At 39.0% G+C, this 25,882-nt stretch overlaps 2 protein-coding genes and 1 long non-coding RNA gene across 3 annotated transcripts in view; 2 read left to right on the top strand and 1 right to left on the bottom strand.

Annotated features, from left to right (window-relative positions):
- The window catches only part of LOC134679864 (solute carrier organic anion transporter family member 74D-like), a 33,632-nt gene extending 27,961 nt beyond the window's left edge, over positions 1 to 5,671 (top strand). The window contains exon 11 of the mRNA XM_063538777.1: positions 374 to 5,671. Within this exon, the coding sequence (XP_063394847.1) occupies positions 374 to 549 (176 nt within the window). The 3' untranslated portion in view covers positions 550 to 5,671. The remainder of the gene's footprint in view (positions 1 to 373) is intronic.
- Positions 5,672 to 15,893: 10,222 nt separating this feature from the next.
- LOC134680241 (uncharacterized) lies at positions 15,894 to 16,514 on the top strand. Its single transcript, XM_063539333.1, has 2 exons — positions 15,894 to 15,913; positions 16,184 to 16,514. The coding sequence occupies exons 1-2, from the start codon at positions 15,894 to 15,896 to the stop codon at positions 16,512 to 16,514; spliced, it is 351 nt and encodes a 116-aa protein (XP_063395403.1).
- Positions 16,515 to 22,665: 6,151 nt separating this feature from the next.
- LOC134680501 (uncharacterized) lies at positions 22,666 to 23,713 on the bottom strand. The gene is made up of 2 exons (XR_010100456.1): positions 23,235 to 23,713; positions 22,666 to 22,778 (listed from the first exon to the last, which is right to left on the bottom strand). It is a non-coding gene; the product is annotated as an uncharacterized LOC134680501 (long non-coding RNA).
- Positions 23,714 to 25,882: the final 2,169 nt, after the last annotated feature.

The raw sequence follows: 25,882 nt of genomic DNA, 5'->3' as shown, positions 1-25,882 counted from the left end.
TATTTTGCATGTAATAGTGACAAACGACAATGTCTCGTAAAGTCATAAATATTAACAAAGTACGGCCCGCGTCACCTCCGTTAACTACTATGTGGCCCTTGGCTGCTAAAAGGTTGCCGACCGCTGGTCTAATACGATAAAAATAAAAGTTTTACCATCTGTATCGACGTGATTATCTTATTGTTTTCGGGGGCCCTTGCGGGGATACACTTAGACCCCATAGGGATCTTTTGTGCAATCGATGTGATTGATGCTATTAGAATGTTAGGTCGGGTTGGCTAATATAGAAAAATATGTTTCAAATACAAATTAAACTGCTGTAAAATTGTTTGCCACCGATGTGATATAAAAAAACTCTTTTCTACCTCCCTAGGGTTGTCATCGGGGCTGATGTTCCTGGCGTTCATTATGGACATGCTGGTGTGGAGCCGCGCGGGCCGCATCGACATGAACCCGGGCGACCGCGACCACCACCAGTCCCCCGGCGACCGCGACCACCACCAGCACCACGACCCACTACCCGTGCAGCCGCCGGAGAGCCAGCTTTGACAGCTTTATGAGTCACACTTCTAGACGGTGACAACCCTGCAAGGTAACCACCGCTGGGTTAGCGCAGTGGACGCTCCGAGTGACACTTCTGTGGTAGGTGTTACGTGTTGACGGATTTCGACTGTAGTTCTTTAGTGGAGATTGTGACGCATATTGGTAGTAATTCTTTACGCTGTGAAGTAATTGATCAAAGTGTACATTGTATTGTACGAAGATTGTCAATTAGTATGGCTTTTGTTATCTAGATGTTGTTTAGACTTACTAGGATCGGTCGAGGAATTTGATGTATGTGCCACTTCTATATACACACACAGATTCAATAATACTATGAAATCATATTGATTGTCTCTGAGACTAGGATACGAAGCGGCATAGAAATCAAATAGCTTGAAAGTACGTTTCTACCCAAACGACAAGTTATACTAAATTATGACTAATTTACGATTGTGTTTTTGACCTAGAAAGTTTTGAAATCGAACACGAAAAGCCCGAAGGTTTTAGAAAGGGGTTATTAAGCTATATGAAACAATATTGTTATATTTTTCAGCTGGCATCACTGACCAGTTAAACAATTATAAATTTAGATCAAATTTAAATTAAATAGGTCTGCATTTTTTTCTGTTATATTTGTGCATTTTATACACTAGTTACATTTTATGAAATAAGTATTTCTGCTCAATTTTATACAAGAAACAGTGAATCGAGCATAATATTTTTCAACTGTAAATATATGTAATGAATGAAATGAACTGGGATCAAATGTAAGCTTAAATCAATATTTGTATATAATAATATAATAGGCGCATACGTTTTTAAAATGAATTTCTTGAGGATTTTTCCGTGAAAATTTGAAAAAGTAGACAATGATTGTCGAAGAATCCCAAGTGCTGTACAATTAATGCGCGAACGACAAACTTATCATAATATACACCGTATACGCAAAGGCATCAACGTGCAGATTATTTTCTTTTATAGAACAATGGAAGCAATTAAGCATTCAACTTTCAGAGGGTCACTTTCGAGAAGTGAGGTCAGAAAGTACTTATCATGAATATTTTCATAAATGTACTAATTCGTTTGCCTTTTCAGCTTGATTGACTCTTGAGATTGGGTCTCCCCTATTTTATCCAATGATTTTTAAACACTATTTTTAGTGACCTAAACCTATGCCTGAACTTGATAAATTTGTCGCTGGATTAATTGTTTCTACATCACCTTTTAATGCTGTGTATTTATAGCTATCAATCACATGTCTGGGACTGAGTTTGTTGTAAAGCTGGGCTCATACTATCCGTTCAATGTTTAACATTTCTCTTTGGAATATAATTACGATATTAAATAAATCGATGTTATAGTATGATTGCAGCTTTATTTTATTATTATTACGTTTATTGCGAATTATATGGCTAGTGATTAGACTTTACTTTAGTTAAGTGCAAGTTTTTTTTACAAATTACTTATAAATTGTAAATACATCAATTGAACAATTATAATCACATAATAATGAAGTTAGCTTAAATTATAAGCTCTATGTTTAGTATAAGTCTGTTGTCTATTTTAAAACTACTTTAATGTAATTCTACTTCTTTTATTGTATTATAACACACTTTTTACACCAGGAAGCTATGGCGATGCGAATGTTGGCAAATACATCAGATACAAAAATTTTATAATTATAAATTTGTCCGCAAACATACATAGGTAGGTACACGATAGTTGTTACGAATCAAACTACCTATTGGGTATAATTGGGCTCGGTGTGGTATATAATATAAAACGTATTCGAGCATAATAAGCATACTACTTATTGTCACTTATATTTTAGCTAAAATGGTGATTTTACCCCATAAACTCCATACCAATTAGACAATATGAACAAATAAATACATTAAAAAAGTATATTAGGAATGAAGACTAAAAGTAAACCCTGATCTGGTGTTATTGTTTCAACACAGCAATGCACCATAGCTTCCCAAGAAAATAATTATATTTCCTTTAAAAGGCTGGGTCGCGTGTAAATTCTTTAATATATTAGGATAACTGGACGGAATAGATATCACCTCTACTTGAAGCCAGAAACTAAGATCTGTGATCGTGTAAAACATAATAATTGTCTACTTATTTTCGCGTATCCTCCTAAGGCCCAAGGTCCTACCTATAGTAGTTACTCAGTTCAATGAAATTTAAATCATATTCGATTGGAACAGAGTTGCTTTTGCTTTGTTTCGTTTAGAAATTTAACAACGCAAAATCAACTCTATTTCCTACATGGTAGGTTCAAATTTCAGTGACAAATTTTCCATTTTTCATTTGTATAGCTGGGCCTTAGGAGGGTATACATATATTTACTCGTACTCGGTCCGCCTCGGGTGTAGTTTGCTTGTGCAATACGTTTTTGTAGGCATATTGATGTTAGATTAGTATTTGTCGGGACTGTAGTAATAGAAATATGTTTTTGGAATATTTAGTGCGCAATTTTACATTGTTATAATATATTCATTTGTACATTTTTCGGAAGGTATTTGCTACCTATATTTATATTTAATAAAGAATAACAAAAGACGATGTTAAACGAAACTTTTGTTTTTGATCTTTCTTCTGAGGTATTTCTGTTGGCAATGAAAAATAATGTATTAAAATTAAAATATAAAATTCTACGTGTGCATTACGGTCGGTGCAATTTTACTTTATACAAATTTTAGTTGAATTATGTAAAAATGCGTATTTATTATATATATTTATAAAATCTTGATCTACTTATTAGCTTTTATATTATAATATTTAACAAATATAACTAGTTAAATGTTTTCTGTACATTATTGTAATATTTTAGTTGCCATACTATAATAAAAACGGACTACACAGTATATCGGCCAGTTACAAGTACATACACAATTACAGAAATATATATATATTTAAATTCTACATATTATACCTATCTAAATACTTTGAGAACTTTTGCTCTGATATACAAATTATATAGATCAAAAATAATTTTTAGCTTGATCATTTTTAACGATCAACACACATTAATCTAAGTGAAGTTGTGAACAACCAGTGTGTAGAAAATAAACAAGATTATACTTTGTTTTTAAATTAAAATAAATTAAATATAATTAATTGGAAACATACATTACATATGTACCTAAATTGCATTGACGAGACGGCTTTTCAAGCATTTGAGCTACAGGCTGAGATTACAAGGCTAAAAATTAAAAAAAAGTACATTACTATCCCTTGTATTTTTAGTACATATTTTGACCGTGAGAGTTATGGAAATGTTACTCGGAAATAGGATATTTTAATGGGTCACTTTTTTGTTGTTTTCACGTGTCTATGTCAGTCAGCCAACGCGGATGGCTCTCAAGCATGTCAAGCAATTTGGACTAAACGTGAGTGACCCATTTAATATATTATTACACGAGTCACTTACGAAATTTAAAGTCGAAAATTGCTAGATCCGCGGTTGCTGATTGAGCAACCCCGACCCGTGACCCGTTTTAATGTATTTAACCCTTATCCAGGCATAGTGCACCTAGCGACCACATACTTGCTAATAAAATTGAACCTAAGGAATCCGATTTAAGGTTCGATTGGTCTTTCGGGAAAAGTTACTTATCATTAAATGAATCATCAAAGCTGCATAAATTTTAATAAGTATATTTGCATTTTTTGGAAAAACCTTGTAGTTTGGTGCGGCCTGGAAAAGGGTTAATATGTCCATGTCTCACGAGAGTGACCAGTTTTAATACATATAGGCAATATTTGTATGTAATATTTATCCGATTCGGTGTTCAATGTAGTATATGTAATTGCATAACAGTGTTGTATGACCGTAGTAGCAGCTTTTCTAAGGCGGTCGTCACATGTCGCTTAAATAGGTGTGAGAGCGGGACATGCCTATATATATGCATAGCCCTGTCTTGCTCACACACATCCGCATCAGTGTGATAACCGTAACATTGCTAGATGTCCGTGCCGATGGTTCCTAGTCTACGTTTAGTTTTTAGTTATTAATACCTCTGGATTGTTCATACACAATGGCAGTGCCGAGACAGCAATTTAGGATATGTATAGGAACTTTTTGATTTCTTTGGGCGATAGGTTTTATAGTAAAATGTGGGACAAATGTTTCGACAGACTTTCAACACTTCAGTGTTATAATCTACTTAAAATTATAGATATGTTGTAGAAACAAGACTTTTGTTAATTTAATAAAGACGTTTTGTGAAGTTATTGTAACTTTTTCATCGTTATTTAAATTTTATATTCGTAAAGTACATATGTCAGCATGAGAAAGAATGCTACTAATAAACTCTGACAGAAAAAACAAATTTATTTTGCGTTTTAATAACAATAATAGGTAAATAACTAAATTGGCAGGTATCTCGTTTCAGTGATTCGGCTATAATATTACTATTTAAATATTCTTCGTTTTAACGAAATAAGTAGATTTAAAATTGTACCAAAAACGCACATTTTGTCAGGATTTTTGTACGAATCCGTACCGAAACTGATTAATTAAAAAGCTTAGGGCGTTACTGCTGCACGTAATAGTCTCAGGGGTCTCCAAACTACGGCCCGCGAGCCCTTTTAGCCGGGCAATGAAGAGAGTTGAATGCTTGGTCGTGGCTCTCGGTTCAAAACGTTTTAAGACCCCTGCGGGTCTGCCGCGAAAATTGAAGTTTCTTTATCTGCTTCTATCACTCTTGATTCTTATATTCGAGTGATAGAGAGGCAGATAAAGATATATCGATTTTCGCGGTAGAGCCTCTAGTTTTGCTGATCATATATTGTTATATTTGTCTTATGATTTTACATTTTATTCCCGTTTTTAAACTAGCGTAAATATATCGGAACGATTTTAGCTTTTTTTTTACCCCAAAAACTGCGTAAGCCTTATTGCTACGAGATAAGGTTTATTTTTCACATGTTTTGTATTATAACGTTACGCATCAATAACGCTCAGGTTTTTATAAATTAATATACAAAGTCCGTCTGAAAATGATCCGGTGAAACTGTTTACGTAATATATTGTATTTAGGTAACTATAGATTTGTTACTGTGACGACTGTCACGTATTTTTTAATTATTTGTAAATAATAAAAAAATATTGAGAGACTTTTGTTGTTTTCTTTTACTTACTTCTAGCATAGCCAACTGCAAAAGTTGCTGAGATCAATGAAACTCAATGATCTGAACCTTTCCCTTGAGAACTCCTTAACCTTTTTACCGCCATTTACTTGATATAAAGTACATTTCGTGCCCAACACGCCACGACTTTATATGAAGTTGTGGTTTTGGTCAGGTTTGTTTACGTGCAATTTTTGACATGACGTTGATGACACTTTATTTCATTGACGTGGCGGTGAAAAGGTTAATCCCTAAAAATGTTTAATACTTACCCCTTCAAAAATAACTACCACTCCTTGAAGTCTACTGGTCTCATGACCCTGCTCGCATGGGTCCCAGCTTTTCGCCACAGCTCGTGGGAGCCTGGAGTCTGCTAGAGGCGACTAATCCCAAGAATTGCTGTACATACGCACTACTTTTTACGAAAGCGACTGCCATCTGATCTTCCAACCCAAAAAAACAAAGTTGTCGTTTACCTGTGGCGCTTATTTTGCGACCTCGGCAGCACGATCGTAGCGAGTAGTTCCAAAAGTAAAATCTTGATCGTGGATCGTTACAAGGGTTTCAAGACAACACGAGGGGTGACATGACACAAGAGGTAGGTAGAGTAGAGGAAATACAAGCTGTAACATACATAACGAATTCAAATTATTTTAATGCTAAAAACTAATTGAAGGAACAACTCAACTTAACTTCGCTTGTGAATAAAGAGCGATTGCATTGCATCTACTGTTTTCAAAGAACGAAAATCTTTCCAAGCGGGTGTAGTGAAAATTCTCAACGCGTTTGCTCCAAGTCGAGTTTAATACTGACCATGTTTTTTGTCGGGCCTTGACTCACAACACGTGCATGGGGCCATCCCAGCAGCACTGAACGTTTTCCCATCCTATTTTCCTGTTTGTAATGCTACCGAAACTAACGCATTGAAGCACCGTGGCACCGCTCTATTGTGGGGCGAAGCGTGTCTCATTTAGAGCGACCTTTGGATGCAGGAGACCAATTTTTTACAAATTGACAAAGAGTTATTGACTGCAGAAGAGTTGTAAATTATATAGATATAAACATTCTTACTTACAATTTGGCCACTCGACGTCAAAGATATGTTTAAACTTTTGCACCTTACTCCTTTGTAATAAGGCAAAAGATTTAACATATCTTTAACGTCGTCGACTGATTTCGAATAGATTACTAGCTCAGTCTGGGGTGTATGTATGTATTAGTAGGAAGTTAATTTTGATGAACACAAGCTGCATTTTCACAAATTTCATATGGATGCTGAGATTGCGCATATGTACATGGAATTATTGGAAATTCAGCCAAAAAAGAAATATTTCATAGGTACCTACAGGCATTTTAGGTCGGAATAGGGCTGTAAGTGTACCTAGAGGTACATATAATATGTATATGATGTTATTATATTTTTGACACCTTTAAGTAAGCTGTAGGTAAACGTTTAAGGTGTAGTTTAAGAGTAGCAGGCCAATTAGAACGTACCTACACTACATCAGAATGATATCTAAATTATGTCATTTAGTTATCGTGCATTTTTCTCGTACTTGTCCGTTCCGTAAAGTTGTATATCTATCAATATGTAAAATGACGGCACGTCTCTTGTCCGTCGACCCCATTTCTTTGGCGTATTTTGCAGGAAATTGGTTGTGGATAGGTTCATAGATTAATATGTTATACCAGCGGTTAAGTACAGGCACAATGCACTAGTTGTGGTCTGTCAAATATAGGTAATGGTAGGCAAGTTAAGTTGGAGTTCATTATTTTCTTGAGCTATAGAAAATGCCCTTCAACTTAACTGTATAAAAATTGGCAAGCGTGTGAGAGACTGTGTGACTCGAAGGTGTAGACGGGTAGCTTCTGGACGCAACAACTGTCCATTTTTTTCTAGATGTTAAAATCCAAAAACAAAGTAAGTTCTTACATACTTATGAGATCATCTCTACTCTACTCACACAAATTATGTGTTGCCTAATATGTAATTACTAACAATTTTATGGATATGTATGTCTGAATTAAATAAATGAATTGAATTGAATATCTGTATGATCAGTGCAGTATCTCCAAAATAAATTAATCTGCTTCACACCGATCCCCAACGGATTCGCAAAAAAGAAATGACTTGTATTTTCAGCAATTTCGCGTAAACAAGCACGATTAGTTGACAGTTTCGAGCATATAAAACGGGTGTCACGTTGGGTCTGTACAGTGTGTATCCAAGTCCAGTGTCAAACGGGTAAAATGGCGAGATTAGTGCTCATCTTCTGCCTGGCGTTGGTGGCCTGTGTCGTAGCAGCACCAGGTAAGAAAAATATTTTCGTCTTAGCGCTCGAACAATATACTTTGAGGCTTCAAGAAGACCCTCAGATACATTTTCTGATGACGTATCTATATGTAGGTATGTATATTGTATATGTATAGTGGCCATGACAAACGATCCGAGCAGGAAAATGCCTGTTACCACCCGTGGAGGTAGGTTTCAATCAAAGTGAGGAAACTTAATAAAAATGTATTTAAAAGTGTAGGTACTGCAAACCAAACAATATTATTCGGTGACTTACCTGAAACTGCGGCTGCGACTAGTTTTACTGGCGACTTTTACCTTTTTACTACTCAATAAAACAAAATTCACAAAGAACTTAATTTGCCACCATTTTATAACTTTTTAAATTTTATCTCTAACCATAAACAATAAAAAAAAAAACTGAAATATAGGATCCGTTTGAGTAGAGCCCAGTTCAGATTTCTATTTGTCGGTGCCTTGGTGCTTAATTTTCGGATTGGCGGTGTAAAAGGAAAAGAGTTAGGCTACTTAGCGAAACTTGCACCATCCCACTAACCCGGGAATAACCCGTTAAACCATTTACCCAGTGTCAACTTATACTGGTAACCATGGTACCTCCAGGTTTAACCGGTTAACCCCCGGATCCCCTGGTTAGTGGGTGGTGCAAGTGGCGCTTAGGAGTACAGGGACGAGAGGTAGAGGCAGGGTACTTACACGAAAAATAAGGCCTGAGAAATAGTGAAATCTAAAACGGGTTCTACTCAAACTGATGATGAATGATATTTTTTATTTGATTGTATAGCCCCCTCCAGACTATGCGCGTGAATCGCGGGCGAAGCCGCGAACGCGAGTGTGGAGTCGATTTTCGCAGACAGCGAAATCGACTCCACACTCGCGTTCGCGGCTTCGCCCGCGATTCACGCACATAGTCTGGAGGGGGCTTATTGTATTTGGTGAAGTAAAAATTAAAAAGTTAAAACGGGTTTAAGGCTTCTACAAACGTTGCAATTTCGACATGTGGCATGCGATTTGATAATTTCTGGCTAAGTAGGAACAATGAATTAAATCGATCGATCAAATGCCGCAATGTCGCATGTGATTATCGGTGATTTTTGTAGAGGCCATTAGGGGATTCCTTGGCAGAATGTATTTTTTATCAGACCTTGTACCAAAATCGTTGCTCACCTGTTAGGCAAACAATTAAGACTATGAATGAACGTTTGATGCTATACTTATTTTATTCCGATCATTTTCTCTTCTTTTCTTTAGGTGTCATCTATGACCATGGGCTCCACGACGCCTATCGCCCAGGCGGTTTCGGCGGCGGCGGCGGCGGTGGCGGTGGATATGGCGGCCTCGGCGGCCATGGCTTGCAAGGCGGCTTGGGTCACGGCGGCGGTGGCGGCCAATCGCAGTCGTTCTCGAAGGCTTCAGCCAGTGCTAGCTCTCAGTCCGGCGGCGGCCATATTGGATAAGATCGTAAGCAGGTAATTTTAAAAACTTAGGAACTTAATAGGCCTTGGTCAGATAATTAATAGTATGCAGTACTTACAGACGCCGAAATAAACGCTATTCATACATAGTTCATAGCGCATATTGCGTTTATGTCGTCTTAGTATATAGATAGTCAAATAAATTATTACTAATGTGATAATTATTTAACATACCGACTAGAATAAGTAGTTATTCATAAAAAACGAAGCGCCGGAAGCTCCGGCCCGCCCCTGGCGCGGTCTAGCGTGAGTCATAATTTATTTAAGAGCCCTTCAACGTGCACACTAGCGCCACTGCTAAATAATTGTGATTATTTAAATTTCACGAAAGATATTTAAAAAAGGGGGCCGCTACGGACTGTATTGTGTATTTAAGTACCTTTTTAATACATCAAACTAGTTTTTATGTTGCTGGATTTGTCAATCTATGCGTCCAAAGTAAAAACGGCCGTTTTTGTTTTGAGTTCCTAGATCGACGAATCCAGCAACATAAAAACTAGTTTGACGTGTTCTAAAGGTACTTAAATACACAATACAGTCCGTAGCGGCCCCCATTTCTAAATACCTGTCGTTAAATTTAAATAATCACGATTATTTAGCAGTGGCGCTAGTGTGCACGTTGAAGGGCTCTTAAGCTATTATTTCATTTAAATATACCAACGATGAAGGTACAAAGTGTCTAAGTAAGTACTTAATAGCGATTCGTAATTTGTTGCAGATAATAACCGGAACCCAACTAACGTCGACGATGAGGCTGCTAACATTACGTTTCTATTAAGGATTATTCTTGTTATGTATTTAATTTACGTTATTAATTTAAATACAGTATAAAAATAACACGTATTAGGTACTTAAGTCTTTCTGAAAGACACAAGTGATTCAATTAGCTATCATAATTACAGTAAGCGTAATATGGTTTAAAAATTGTAATTTACCAGTTTTAATTAAATAGATTTTGAATTTAATACACTTTCACAATTAGTTTTAAATTAGTTGTTAAGTTTACGGTAAGAATAATTAGAAAGGGCATGAAATAAAGCACATGTAATAAAAAAATAGTTTTATTCAATTTACATCATTTTAACAAATTAATTACAGCAGGCTGCTTCGGTCTGCAACTGCAACCGTTTGTACAACTTCGGACACTTTTTGTCCGTTAACAAAAAAAAAGGGTTAGCTGCAGTAAAAATCAGGAATTATACTGGGTCAAGCAGATCTTGTCAGTAGAAAAAGGCGGCAAATTTGAAAAATGTAGGCGCGAAAGAATATCGTCCCATAGAAAATTTGAATTTCGCGCCTTTTTCTACTGACAAGATATGCTTGACCATCTATATGTATAAAAGATCCAAAACCATGATTTGATTTACCTTAATGTATATTCATGGAAAACTGAGGAAAAAGAGCTTTAATTAATTTAACAATATTATCTCGATAGAGCTTCATGCGGCTAGCGCGCTGCAGCCGCCGAATTTTGCTTTGAAATGACTTATTGCAAAAAAATTTGGTACACGTGTACTTTTCTAAGAGAAATTTTATTTAATCTATAATTCTGTACAATCACCTACGAAGATATCTGGCATTTATACGAAGCGCGCAAAATATCTTAATATCGGAACTTATTTATTCTTTATTCTTTAAATAAATACAAGTATATATAAGTTAATAAGTTTACAGCTCTAGATATGCCAAAACACTTATACTCTTAATAAATAGTCATAACTATCTCTAGAGGATCTTTATTTAACTTTATATATGTAGAGATTAAAAAAAGGCCTGAAACTATACTAATGTACGTAGGTCAGACGTAGGTACTCGTAGAGTTATTTGTGGGGCCAAAAACAAGCGTTACCTTATGTACTAATTTAAGTATTGTAAGTGTTGCGCGCTTTGTTGTAAGTACATAAGTATTGCTGGTAGTTCAACAAATATCCTGTCCATTTGGTAAGGCAACTCCATTCTCTAATTCAGTCTGCTACACAAACACAGCAGACTTCGTGTTAGGCAGCGGTTGTGAGCTGGTGACAGAGCTTGCTATCTCAGCCGGTGAGCTGCGCCCGCGCGGGTCCTCCGGCGCTTCCCGCTTGTTGATGATCACGTAGCCCAACTCGATGCTTTCGCTGCTGCATAACAGTTATTAAATTAATAAAGGTGGCCATTGGCGAGCCTTCCAATAGTCTAAATAGCGTGGCTGCAATCCAAAATCGGTTCGTGAATGTCAAAAACGTACAATGTTATTAGGATGCCGTTCATTCGGATGAATCCATTGTAACGGCATCCATTTGGAAGGCTCGTCAGTGGCCTGCTTAAGATATCTGAATTTAAACTCTCGTGAGACTCGGACATATTTTATTTAAATATTTTTTAAACGGGTTGACAAAATTTAATCATTTCACGTAAAGATTACGCTTTTATATATAACAATATAATAATATTTAGGTCAATATAAAAACAGAAAGTACAAAAACCACTTTATTTTACCACTTTGTCGGCATGATGATTTGTATGTAGGTATAAATATACCTATCCATCCTAAATTACTGCTTTCTACCCCGGACGGACAGACAGATCATCAGATGGATATAGCGAAACTATAAGGCCCACTTGCACCATTCCACTAACCCGGAGTTAACCCGTTAAACCTGGAATTACCATGGTTACCAGTACAATTTGCCGCTTAACCCCGGGTTAGTAGGATGGTGCAAGTGGGCCTAAGGGTTCCTAGTTGACTACGGAACCCTAAAAAGGTTAATGATGTTTAAGACACATTAAGGCCCACTTGCACCATCCTAATAACCCGGGGTTAAGCGGTTAAACCGTTAACCCAATATCAAATTGTACTGGTAACCATGGTAACTCCAGATTTAACCGGTTAACCCCGGGTTAGTGTAATGGTGCAAGTGGGCCTTAAGGTATAAAAGTTACCTACCTGTCATCATCACTGCAGTCAGCATCATAGGGTCCATAGGCTATAATGTGGTCCCCGGCGATGCTTGCGTCTTCCAGCCTGTCAAACAAATATTCGCTACGCGGCAATCTTGCACCTGCAGGCAATAATTAATTGGATGACTTTGAGTGAGACCACTATATGTCTGCAATGATTTTGATAGCACGCGCAGTGCAAGTGTTATTTTAAACGTCAAACTCCTATGATATTATGATGCATATGTAAATAACACTTGCACTGCATGTGCTATCAAAATCGTTGCAGACTTATCTTGGTCTCACTCTAATGACATACATATTTCAAATATATCAAAGACCTGTAACATTGACCCGCTTCTGTGGGAGAAGCAGGCAGCCGACCGCCCTGTATGGAGATCTTTCGTCTTTAAGCAAACGAATGACTGAATCCCGTCGACTTGTGGAACTCGATATCAGACGGGATGAGCTGAAGGCCCGCCCACCAGCGGCTATTAGGTATAATTACGTCAATGGTGTGTCTTCGCAAATAAAATCGGCTACGCGAGCCACATGCGAGCACACGAACGTATACAACAACGGAGCTGAAACAGTCGCCGTGGTCGAAACCGGCCGGGAGAGTATAGTATAATATCAAACACTCTACACACTGATTTAAACTTTCACGATTATTAAATATTATTAAATTGCACAACTCACTGCGTTCGAGAGCCAAAAAACCTCGGCAGAATTGAGTGCCTTTCATCCCTTGGTTAACAATCTACTAGAGTCGGACCAAAAAAACCGGGCAAGTGCGAGTCGGACTCGCGCACGAAGCGTTCCGTACCATAATGCAAAAAAAAAACAAAAAAAGCAAAAAGAAAACGGTCACCCATCTAAGTACTGACCGCTCCCGACGTTGCTTAACTTTGGTCAAAAATCACGTTTGTTGTATGGGAGCCCCATTTAAATCTTTATTTTATTCTGTTTTTAGTATTTGTTGTTATAGCGGCAACAGAAATACATCATCTGTGAAAATTTCAACTGTCTAGCTATCACGGTTCGTGAGATACAGCCTGGTGACAGACGGACGGACGGACGGACGGACGGACGGACGGACGGACAGCGAAGTCTTAGTAATAGGGTCCCGTTTTACCCTTTGGGTACGGAACCCTAAAAAAGTCTGCAGCGGATTTGATAGCCCACGCAGTGCAAGTGTCATTTATACGTCATAATTTCATAGAAGTTTGACGTTTAAAATGACACTTTCACTGCGTGGGCTATCAAATCCGCTGCAGACTATTCTTGGTCTGACTCTATTATTGCACACCTCACATTCTCGTAGTTTACAATTAATGTACAGTAACATAAACATAGAGAATAGAGGCAACAACAGGCGGTTTTACCGCTTAAGAGCGATCTCTCCCAGACAACCTTTGGATATCGGAGACAATAGAACTAGATCTATGATGCAAAAACTTATAGGGAACACAATTAGGTACGTGGGCCATACTGAAAGTTTCTGGATTCTGATATATGAGACGACTTATTTTTTCTAAGTGGTCAGTTCCAGGAATTTTCAGTATGCCCTAAGTACTTATACAACGTGTCCCAAAATTCAACGATAAACTGTCACCAGAAGATGGACCTGCTCATGACTAGGTACTCAAGGAAAAAAAAAATTAAAATTTGTAGACATCGTCGTTAAAAATACCACTAGGGTTGTCGATTTTCATTTTTGTAATTCCATAATAAACTGAGATATATTTCTTTTCTTTTTTTCCTCGAGTAGTCATGAGCAGGCCCATCTTCTGGTGCCAGCTTATCGTTGAATTTTGGGACACGTGGCATAAGGTATAAAAAAAACCGGGCAAGTGCGAGTCGGACTCGCGCACGAAGGGTTCCGTACCATAATGCAAAAAAAAACAAAAAAAAGCAAAAAAAAAAAAACGGTCACCCATCCAAGTACTGACCACTCCCGACGTTGCTTAACTTTGGTCAAAAATCACGTTTGTAGTATGGGAGCCCCATTTAAATCTTTATTTTATTCTGTTTTTAGTATTTGTTGTTATAGCGGCAACAGAAATACATCATCTGTGAAAATTTCAACTGTCTAGCTATCACGGTTCGTGAGATACAGCCTGGTGACAGACGGACGGACGGACGGACGGACAGCGAAGTCTTAGTAATAGGGTCCCGTTTTACCCTTTGGGTACGGAACCCTAAAAACATGACTTACATTGAACGGCGACAAAGACTAGGAACACAGCAGCGACACACGTTCCCGCGGTGGCCATTTTTTCGACTGCACTTGTTTGTCAATCGTTTTCTCTTTTATGTTGTTATTTGGCCTAATTTTGCCGGACGCATGGTATTAAAACTATAGCCATGGCAGGGTCGAGCTCAATGTCAATTTGAGCGATGATATAACACAACAAAAGGCAACCTTTAGTATGATTTGTGACACATATTATGGTCCCAAGATAATTTTATCGACATTTAATACATTAAGTATTATTTCGTCTATCACGATTTACTTACTACACTTCGTTCCACTTGCACCATACCACTAACCCGGAGTTAAGCGGTTAAACCGTTAACCCAGTGTCAATGAGTGTCAAATTGTACTGTTAGTCATGGTAACTTCAGGTTTCACCGCTTAATCTCCGGGTTAGTGGTGTGGTGCAAGTGACCCTTAGGTAGGGTTACTCATCGTTAGGACTGATATACATACACAAGGGTAAAAAGAGTTAAGTAGGTTTGTTCATTAAAATACCTAGGTATTTATATACCTACTAAAATAATTAGGTACACAGTTAAGTACTCAGGTATTAATTTATAAACACAACTTTATTTTCTATATTTTTCCTGCTTGTTTGGGGTCTGCAAAAAAATATCTCCAAACGAAAAGAGCATTATTTTTCTAATGTCGATTGAGACGCAGTAGTTTACGCACTAGTTTACTTAAAAAATGACATAATTTTGACGTGAAAGTGTGCATTCGAATTGGCCTTTACACTGCTTATCAAGCGTAAATGTAAACCTAATATAAAATTTCCCAATGGTTATATTCTAATTCTACCAACATGGGATAGGATTCCTATCATAGGAATAAAAAATAATGTCAGAAACATATTGTATATTACATACATATCTACAAAATTATGGCAATAATATATCTAAAGGGTCACTTTGGGAGGTCCTGAATTTCTTCCTTGCTGGTGTCTTCTTAACGGCTGTAACAAAAAAAGTACTTTTTAATAAAATAAAAAAAAAGACACTAAAAATACTTAGAAAAGCGTAAAGTTTGTATTGAGTTGTATGTACCTATATTGATTTAATATACATATGTACGAATACCTATGTAATTAGAATATTCTATCCTAAAAACAAGAAAAAATACTCGTGCGAACGACGTGCAAAAAACAGAGCACTGGGTGCGTAGCTAACGTGCAATCGTTATCGCTCCGTAGCGAACGAAACGCAACTGTCACTGTCGCACTAGTGGGGAAGAGTGATAGAGAGAGATGACTACGATATGCGCTCCGTACGTTAACGATTGGCACGTTGGCTACGCGCTCTGGGTTTTTTTGGTTACAGTTGTAATGTCTAGCCATCTAATATACCAACGGAGTGCAATCAATAGAGCTCTAGGCTCTGAGCTTCGCTTCGTAGATGAGGTCATAGGTTTTTATTCTCTTATTTTAAGGTCTGGCGAACAATGAAGTGATCCTAAGAGCGTTTTTACATTGTCCGATCCGATATCATTTTTTTCTGAGGTATGAAGCCCCAAAAACTGATTAATTTATAATTCAAGATGCATTAGAACTTACCCATATCCGCCGCTCTTGTGTCCGCCACCGCCTCCAGCGCTAGAGGCGGCACTGGCACTGGCGCTAGCTTTAGCACCGCCGAAGCCGCCCCCATTTCCACCGCCTCCGTGTCCGCCGCCGCTGTTTCCGCCCCCCAATCCGCCGGATCCACCGTGGCCACCGCCACCGCCCTGGCCGCCTCCGAGACCACCGCCGCCGCCCTTGCCGCCTCCAAGACCGCCGCCGCCGCCATGGCCGCCGCCTAATCCGCTGCCGCCACCAAAACCGCCACCACCGCCGCCGCCGCCACCGCCTCCGTTGCTACCCCCGCCGTAACCACCTGTCAACAAATATTATGTTACACTTAAACCTACTGCTTAGGTAAATTATGCCATTGAATTATGGACATAATGAAGTATTACATAAATATTTAGGGTAGGTAACTCTTGTTAGACCGGGCCGTGTCCGGGCCGGAGCTTTCGGAGCTTACTTTTCTATGACAGAATAGGTACAGGTGACACTGATGCTTTCCGTAGAAAATGAAGCTCTGAAAGCTCCGACGTGAGTCATCCTTTAAGAAACAGAATACTTATTATAAATCCCCCCGGGGCGTCGAATAAAAATAAATCGTAGGTAGGTACTTCTTGATGTCTACCTGTTATTTCTTATGTAATACGAGTAGGTACTTAAGATATTGTTTGCATACATGATGCTTATTATTTGATTGGCAAGATTGGTCTGCCACTTGACATTGAGTTTGAAGAAGTAGACAAATAAAACCTCTGCACGTGTAACTATATAAACAAAACAAAATATTACATTTTATATCTTTCCCTTGCTCGCGATTAAAAAACAATTTTAAGCTCAATGAGTGGAGAAGGGCGGGAAAAGCTGATCACATAGGATGCTTTTCTAAACTTCATAGGTACATCAAATTTACCTTTTATGTCGGAAATTTGACAATGCCATGGGAGGCATAGAATATAGACAATTAAATGAACAGCTGTTTAGTAAATTTTGTAAGTTTACCTGGGTAGGCGTGGGCGCAGACGAGGAGGCCTAGGGCACAAATAGCTAGCACTAGTCGAGCCATGATGCAGACTGTGCCGGGTCTCCGCCGACCTATCTTTTATACAGACCCGATTATGTCATACAAGAACCAACAACAGCATTCTTAAATTACCATAATTGGAGCTTATATCTTGGTAATAAGGTTCAAGAATAGTTAATAGTGTGGACGTGTACAAGGATAGTGCAAAGTTTGGAAGCTCTTCAGTTTTTTACTATAGTTTTTTGTTGGTGTTTTTAGGGGTTCGTATGAAATGTTTTGCTGAATAACTGGATTATGGGGGAATTACTTAATACCTACCTACCTATAGATTAGATTATCCGAAGTAATCCGAACCTCGATTATCCGAAACTTTAATTATCCGAATCCTGATATAGTTTATCTGAGGCTTAAATTATATCGTCGGTATACTTCAAAAACATGATAAGTGACGAAATGGTTAAAAATGAGTTATTTATACAATTTTGTTCAAATTTTATTGCTTTAAATATATATGTGACATTTTTTAAAGTATGTTTATTATTTACAAAGTTACACAGTGTAAAAAAGTAGTAACAGACAGAAAATTAAATATAATGTACACGTAAAACATAATAAGAGTATTTAACACTACCTTATCTCATAAAACTGGTCACGCAAAATATATAAAGTAACGTTAACATTTTTTACCTGAATGTACCTATAATTAAGAACCTAGTTATAGCAACTGGTAAAACATTATAACATTATTAATTATTATTTACCTGTAGACATTTCTTTCAATACGCGATCCATTATACAACTAGACAATATTAAATTCACTTTAAACTGATTAACATTATGCTCGTTAAACGCTAAAAAAATCAGTTACATAATTTATTGCAGTAATTTAGTTAATAAGGAGTGTATTATCACATGTTTCTTCAATAAAGGAGGGAAAAGTCAAAAATTGTAATATTAGAATCACTTATAACTGTTTACCTGTAAATAATAACATGTTGTATGTAATTTATTACTTTTTATTGCTAACGGTAGTTTTTAGAATTTACTTATAATGCCGTGTGAACTAGTATTTTTAACACTGTCATTATTTTTAATTATATATAATTATTTTTTATATGATTATAAATTAATAGGCAAAAATCAGTCCATTTTTTATACAGGCAAAACATGATAACTAACACATCCCATGTTTTTGTCGGCCAATATTTATTATTTTTCGGTTCAAAAACATCAGTTTTATCACTTTATAGACAATTTTAATATCCAAAAATTTTAAATGTTAAACTAAATTTGTAAAAACGCGTTTCTAAATTCCCACATTTGAGGATCAAACTTTCAACTCGCGTTTTCTCGAAACTATGTTTCAGGTAGTTATCATGTTTTAGAAGTATACCGACGATATGCTCTATTCTGTGGGGATATATAATAGAGTTATACCTACATTTTAGTACAACTCTATTACTTACTAGTACTAGTAGGTAAGTACATACCTCTGCCTGCCTCTGCATGGTAAGTTTATGCCTACCTACTTGAATTTGCTTGTAGTTTTTGCTAGGAATCATTGTACATAAAGTAAAGGTGAACAGCTTTCCAAATATATGTAGGTCGTAGAGTAACAAAATAAAATATGTTAAGATAAGAACCATTGGCACTGTTGTAGCATATGTATGAGCTCAAGCACCAACACTATTAGTGCCAAGCACCCCATCTACAATACAAAATGAACACACCTAGCATGTTATGTAGAAACGGTGGTCATTCATTATACCTATTTTAAAAGGTTAAGTGTATAAAAACTGAGCGCATCTCGCCATTAGCAGTTTGGCGAGAATATAAAACTTTAGTAAGTTGTAAATTTAAATATACCTTTAAATAAAATAAAAAAAACCAGTTCCCTGAAGAAACTAATTGGTGACCCCACAAGCACACTTTTGACATTTTGACAAATCATCATTTGATGGAAGCCATTTTTTAAAAGATAATTTTTAAGAAAAAAAAACCAACTTCTATGGGTCCCGGTGAAAAATTATGGTAGATGGTGCACTATGTAGAAAAGGAGGTAAAACCAGTACTTTCTAGTAGCATTTCGTTTCCGTAAGGGTCGTAGTTCTAGCCTAACCTAACCCACTTCTCTGATTGCAGTTCGGTTCTGTGAGGATCGTAGTTCGAACCTAATAAAACCCACTTTTCTAGTAGCATTTCGTTTCTGTAAAGCCCGCAGTGCTAACCAAACCTAACCCACTTTTGTTTGGTCTGTGAGGATCGCAGTTCAAACCTAACCTAACCTACTTAACGGCGCATGCCGTGCGGTGTACGGGGGTATGAGCGGGAGGGGTTTGGCATCATCATACTATATACCTACATTTTATGGTAGGTAATCATAGCGGTTTATTTAGTTTAGGTATCATAGTGATTTTCCGGGTCAAGGTCCAGGTCTCTGTCCGGGTCCGAGTCCGGGTCCGAGTCCGGGTCAGAGTCCGGGTCCGAGTCCGGGTCCGAGTCCGGGTCCAAGTCCGAGTCCGAGTCCAGGTTCGGTTCCGATCCGGGTACGAGTCCGGGTCCCAGTCCAAGTCAAAATCGAAATTCGAAATCACCAAACGTGTACTATGCGTCGTTGAAGAGTTCCGTTCTGATCATCATCAGCAGTTCCACTTCATCAAATGCGACAGTTTTTAATGTAAATGCTTGATTTTATGATGAAAATACAGAAAATTCTATACGTATGCCTTTAAGATTTGAGGAGTTCCCTCGATTCCTTATGAATCCCATCATCAGAACTCGAGCTTGACAGAAATGTGGCTTAAAAACTAAACTTGCTTAGCAAACATAACGAAGAGGACAAATCGCCAAACGTGAACTATGCGTCGTCGAAGAGTTCCGTTCTGATAATCATCAGCAGTTCCACTCCATCAAATGCGACAGTTTTGAATGAAAATGCTTGATTTTCTGATGAAAATACAAAAACCTCTATACGCATGCCTTTAAAATTTGAGGAGTTCCCTCGATTTCTCATGGATCCCATCATCAGAACTCAAGCTTGACAAAAATGTTGCTTAAAAATTTAACTTGCTTAACAAACATAAGGAAGAGGACAAATCGCCAAAGGTGAACTATGCGTCGTTGAAGAGTTCCGTTCTGATCATCATCAGCAGTTCCACTTCATCAAATGTCACGTTTTTGAATGTATATGCTTGATTTGTTGATAAAAACACAAAAATCACTATATGTATGCCTTTAAGATTTGAGGAGTTCCGTCGATTCCTCATGGATCCCATCATCAGAACTGGATTTTGACAAAAACGGGACCAATCTGTATGCATATACATGCAATCAAAAAAAGAATTTTTAAAATCGGTCCAGTAATGACGGAGATATGGAGTAACAAACATAAAAAAAAAAAAAAAAATAAAAAAAAAAAAATAAAAAAAAAAAAACATACAACCGAATTGATAACCTCCTCCTTTGGGATTTGGAAGTCGGTTAAAAAAGACAACGAGAGTATATAGTTCGATTTGTCCTGTTTGGTGCCTTCTTCTCCCCACCCCAGACTCATCTTTCATCTATATAGGGAGCGTGCATGAACTATAGTGGGAAGCACAGGAGCCGTCAGAATTTTGGCACGAGGGAGTGAAGTTTATGCTGTAGCCCATAAGATAGCAGAACCTACTATATGCACATGAGAACGGTAGATGGCAGCACTTGCTTTTTTAGCGTAGGCATGTTTATGTTTCCGATTCAGGCCATACGATGGCAGACCCTCCAAAATCCCTATCATCATCTTCCTAGCCTAGCGCTTACCAGTACAGTTATATCATTATATCATTGTCATGCATAGTATACAGGCGAGACGTGGCCGGTTCCTGGAAGGCACGTTCAGGAGCTTCGCGTTACAGAGATGAAGATACTGCGATGGATGTGCGGCGTTACGCGCGCTGAACCGCCTCGGTGGCAGCCTCGCAGTCCGTGCAGAGAAGCTCCAAGAATGTCGCCTCCGGTGGTTCGGCCACGTTTGTCGCAGGCCAGCTGGCTACGTAGTAAACATATGCCTTAACCTAACCCTTGACGGCTCCCGACCCTAAGGCAGACTAAAAAATGTGCTCTTTGGGCGCTACTAACTAAAGATGTCCAATTTTTACAATTTAACCGTTTCGGTGCGGATGGCACGACAGGCGTGTCATCAATGTTTTTAACGTGTGGCGTATGACACGACAAGCGTGCCATCATATTCTATGGTGTAATGCTCGCATGTGGTGTCATGAAATAATTGTTCGCCGCCGCAGCCAAAAGTTTTCGAAAATGGAAGACGCAACAAACCGGTTAAAGGATGACTCACGTTAGACCCAGCCGTGTCCGAGCCGGAGCTTCCGGGGCTTACTTTTCTATGACATGACAGATGATCATGTGATGCTTTCCGTACAGAAACGATACGCAGCTCCGGGCAGCTCCGGCGCATCGTTTTCTTCCTCCTTAAGAACTTCAATTTTGGAACGCCTAACTATATGTAGTTATGTACAATATCATTCCCGGCATTTTGCCGCATCTTACTTAGGGCTTGGGGGCTTAACTCAAAATTTGCCACAGGCGCAGGACCCAGCCAACTTGCCAAAAAACACCTCGATTTTCTGGTTTTTGGGTATACCGTTGCCTTATAGTGTTTCATTACAAGTATTATTCAAATTGAACATTATTGTACAAACAATTCGATCGAATCCGAAGAACTTGTTGTATCATCTTCGTGATTATGCAGTTTTGCTCCAAATTAAATACCTACTTGCCATTCAATTCAGTATAAGCGCTTCACACACCTTACTTTATTTAGTAACAGACGACAGGGACGCAGCTCTAGAATATAAACACGGTAGAGATATCTGCATCTCACTCCTACGAGTAGGTACTACGGCGCTCCTACGGTTTGCTGCGTCCCCAGATGACTTTAGGCTCATAAGAATTTGGGGCCCTTTTGGAAAGTAAATAAAGCGAATTAAACTAACATTTTTCTACTATGATCTTCTATTTATTATGAGTAATCAAATATATTGTTACTGGCTGTCCTTCGGGAGCCCTTGAGGATGGGGGCTTGGAATACATTTGACGCCAATAATTCAATTGCTCAACAGACCTCGCAATAAATCGCACGCGGTATTCGATCCATTGCCGAATGCCTTGCCATTGTGTGCAGCAATCGCTCTGTATTATAGTTTTTAAAAACCGCGTATTCTCAGTTATAACTAAAAATTCGAGCAAAATCAAACGAAGGGGCATAGCTGGTCTGATATTTTTACAAACTATGACACATAATATTATATTTATGAAACTGTGTCAACATATTATCAATAACGTTAATACCTGGACAGGAAAATGAAAACTACGTTTGTATGTAAACTGGAAAGGGGGTTTTCTTTTGTGGTTTTAAGCGGGAGAGAAATACAATATTAATTACAGAAACATATCGTATATTTTATACATATCTACAAAATTATGGCATAAATATATCTAAAGTATCACATTGGGGTTCTTGAATCTCTGCCCTGAAGCTGGGATCTTAACGGCTGTAACAAAAAAAGAACAATGTTAAAAAAATTAAGCAAATAATAATGTATTTTTTTATCATGTCTGGAAGCGATTTTCGTAATCGTAACATGTATCACGCAAACAAAATGTCGTAAGCGCCGTGGGTAGTTAATAAAGACTGCAATCAATTGAGCTTTATACAATGTCACTTCATAGAATGACGAAAATATAGGTAAGTACGACTGAATTTTAAACACTGAGACTGGCGGATCCTATGAGGGTTAAGTTTTATAAAGTGCACCAAAGAAAGGCCCATCGTTACTTTTATTTTAATGTGAACTTGCAGTTTTGTCTGTGGTACTAGCGAACATGGACCCATTTAGGTACTTACACTATAAAGGTATGAAATTGTAAAAGTAGTCAAGCTTAAGAACCGGGCCTTCTTTGCGCTTTGGTATATGTATATGTATATCTTAGGATGTTTTAAAACTTACCCGTATCCGCTCTTGTATCCGCCACCGCCTCCAGCGCTAGAGCTGGCACTGGCACTGGCGCTTGCCTTAGCACTCGCACTGCCGTAGCCGCCGCCGCTGCCCCCATTTCCACCGCCTCCGTATCCACCGCTACCGCCACCGTTGTTGCCGCCTCCGAATCCGCCGGAACCGCCGTGGCCACCGCCTAAGCCGCCGCCGCCGCCGCCGCCGTTTCCACCTCCGAATCCACCGGAACCGTCGTCTCCATGGCCACCGCCACCACCGCTGCTGCCGCCATAGCCACCACCGTTGCTGCCGCCATAGCCGCCACCGCCTCCTAATCCGCCGCCGCCACCACCGCCGTTTCCGCCTCCGAATCCACCGGAACCGCTGTCTCCGTGGCCACCGCCACCACCGTTGCTGCCGCCATAGGCGCCACCGCCTCCAAATCCACCGCTGCCGCCGTGGCCGCCTCCCAAACCACCGCCGCCTCCGAGACCACCGCCGCCGCCATGGCCGCCGCCTAAACCGCCACCGCCACCATGGCCACCGCCATTGCCGCCTCCAAAACCGCCACCTCCGCCGCCTCCGCCACCGCCTCCGTAACCGCCGCCTCCATTACTACCACCGCCGTACCCTGTAAAAAAAAAATTATACATTCATCGTCCGTATACTACTACTCAAAAAATAATAATATTATACTCTTCAACCATCAGGAAAATTTTAAAACCCCGAGAGCGTCCGTCCTGAACGAATGTTTCCAATAATAGCAATAAAAAAACTCGTAGAGTTGGACCAGTGCTATGTCAGGTCTTATTATAGCTTATAGGGATATTTGTATGTATTCTTAATGCCAAGTTTGTACAAAATTAGCGTGCTCAGAGTCTAAATTGCATTACGTAACATTTTGTTTGCGTACATGATGCTTTATTATTTGGTTAACAAGATCGGCTGAACTTGACATTGGGTTTGAAGAGGTGAGCAAACAAAATTCTGCACGTGTATCTTTATAAATAAGTAGTAAGTAAACTAGTAAGTAAAATAAAAAATATATCAATAGGTAATCAGATTCTGAAAACCGGCAGACCGGACAGGTCGGTTACATAATGTTTGGAAACAGAGGCGGATTTGCAGTCTTTGCCGCCCTAGGTCCCAGTCGAAGTACTATTAGCCACACCATATATACTGCCGCCCCTAATATCTGGCCGCCCTAGAGCTGGCCCGGCCTAGGCCCGGGCCTACGGACCTTAAGGGAAATCCGCCACTGTTTGTATTGTAAACAGTGTGTCGTTATTGTTGTGCGGAAATGCAAGGTATTTGAGTATGCCGATGACATAAAAAAACTTTTTTAAGGATGGTCGGTCGGACGGTCATATTTAATCATGTCGTGTAATTTTTTGGAAGTTTTGCCCACTTAAGAAATCTTAGTTTGCTTATTAATTTATCATTTATCTCCAATTATTTTCTGAATTAACGCCAACTAAAAGAGACTTAAAGGAACTCTCACAGGGACCATCATTTGAAGCGAGAGGTATAGGAAAGTAAAGCAAGTTTACCTGGGTAGGCGTGGGCGCAGACGAGTAGCCCTAGGGCGCAAGTAGCGAGCACTAGTCGAGCCATGATGCCGACTGTGCCGGGCCTCCGCCGACCTATCTTTTATACACAGTATACATACCCGCTTATGTCATACGAGTGAATTCTTAATTGAGCATCAGTGGAACTTATTACTTTGTAATAAGACTTAAGATTAGTCAGCAGGGATGATGGTATGAGTACAAGGATAGTGCAAATTCGCGAGCTCTTCACTTTTTACGATAGCTTTTTGTTGGTGGTTTTTAGGGTTCGTGTGAAATGTTTTGCTGAGCTTGAGATAACTAGATTATCGGTACTGGAATACTTCTTATCACATGTTGACGCTTTAAGCATAATTTAGACCATGATGTCTCACTCTTTGGAGTCATCCATCAGAATCCCTAGATGTAATATACCATTAGCAACTGCTGTAATGATTAACAGTCCGCCGGACGGTATCGGCCTGTCAGTTGTTCGGAACTGTCAAACTTTGTTCTAATTGACAGGCCGATACCGGCGGACTGTTAATCAGTGGGCCCCTTTAGAGGCTTTAGAAACAAATTAAAAGTGGAGAAATTCACTGTCGTGGGTGAGACTTAAACCCACGACCACCGGATCGCTAGCCTAGTGCTCTTCCATCTGAGCTACCAAGACCCTACCCGAAACAGCGAATATTTCCACCATGTATGAGCCTTAAGGGGCCCACAGATTACCAGTTCGCCGGACGATGTCAGCCTGTCAGTTGTTCGGAGCTGTCACCTTTTGCGCTGACAGGCTGAATTCGTTCGGCGAACTGGTAATCTGTGGGCCCCTTTAAATCTACTTGACGCCGTTCTGTGGAGCAAGAGATGGGTGTATTGGGGATGGGATGGAAGGAGGCTACCCAAGCTGCCCGGAACGGAGTCAGCGGAAAAAAAATATTCGAGCCCTACTACACACCAGTAGGGGGTAACAGATGGAAAGAAGAAGATATATGAGTTCGCAGAGTTTCTGCTTAATACAAAATTAATTGCCGAATTTGCTTATAAGTTACCTGCTTTGGAACCGTGGATTATGAAATGTATCAAACTATCCGGATCTGGATACGCGGATCTCCC

Source organism: Cydia fagiglandana, chromosome 3, assembly GCF_963556715.1.
Source record: "Cydia fagiglandana chromosome 3, ilCydFagi1.1, whole genome shotgun sequence".
Classification (NCBI taxonomy): domain Eukaryota; kingdom Metazoa; phylum Arthropoda; class Insecta; order Lepidoptera; family Tortricidae; genus Cydia; species Cydia fagiglandana.
This window is presented reverse-complemented; position numbering and strand designations above follow the sequence as displayed.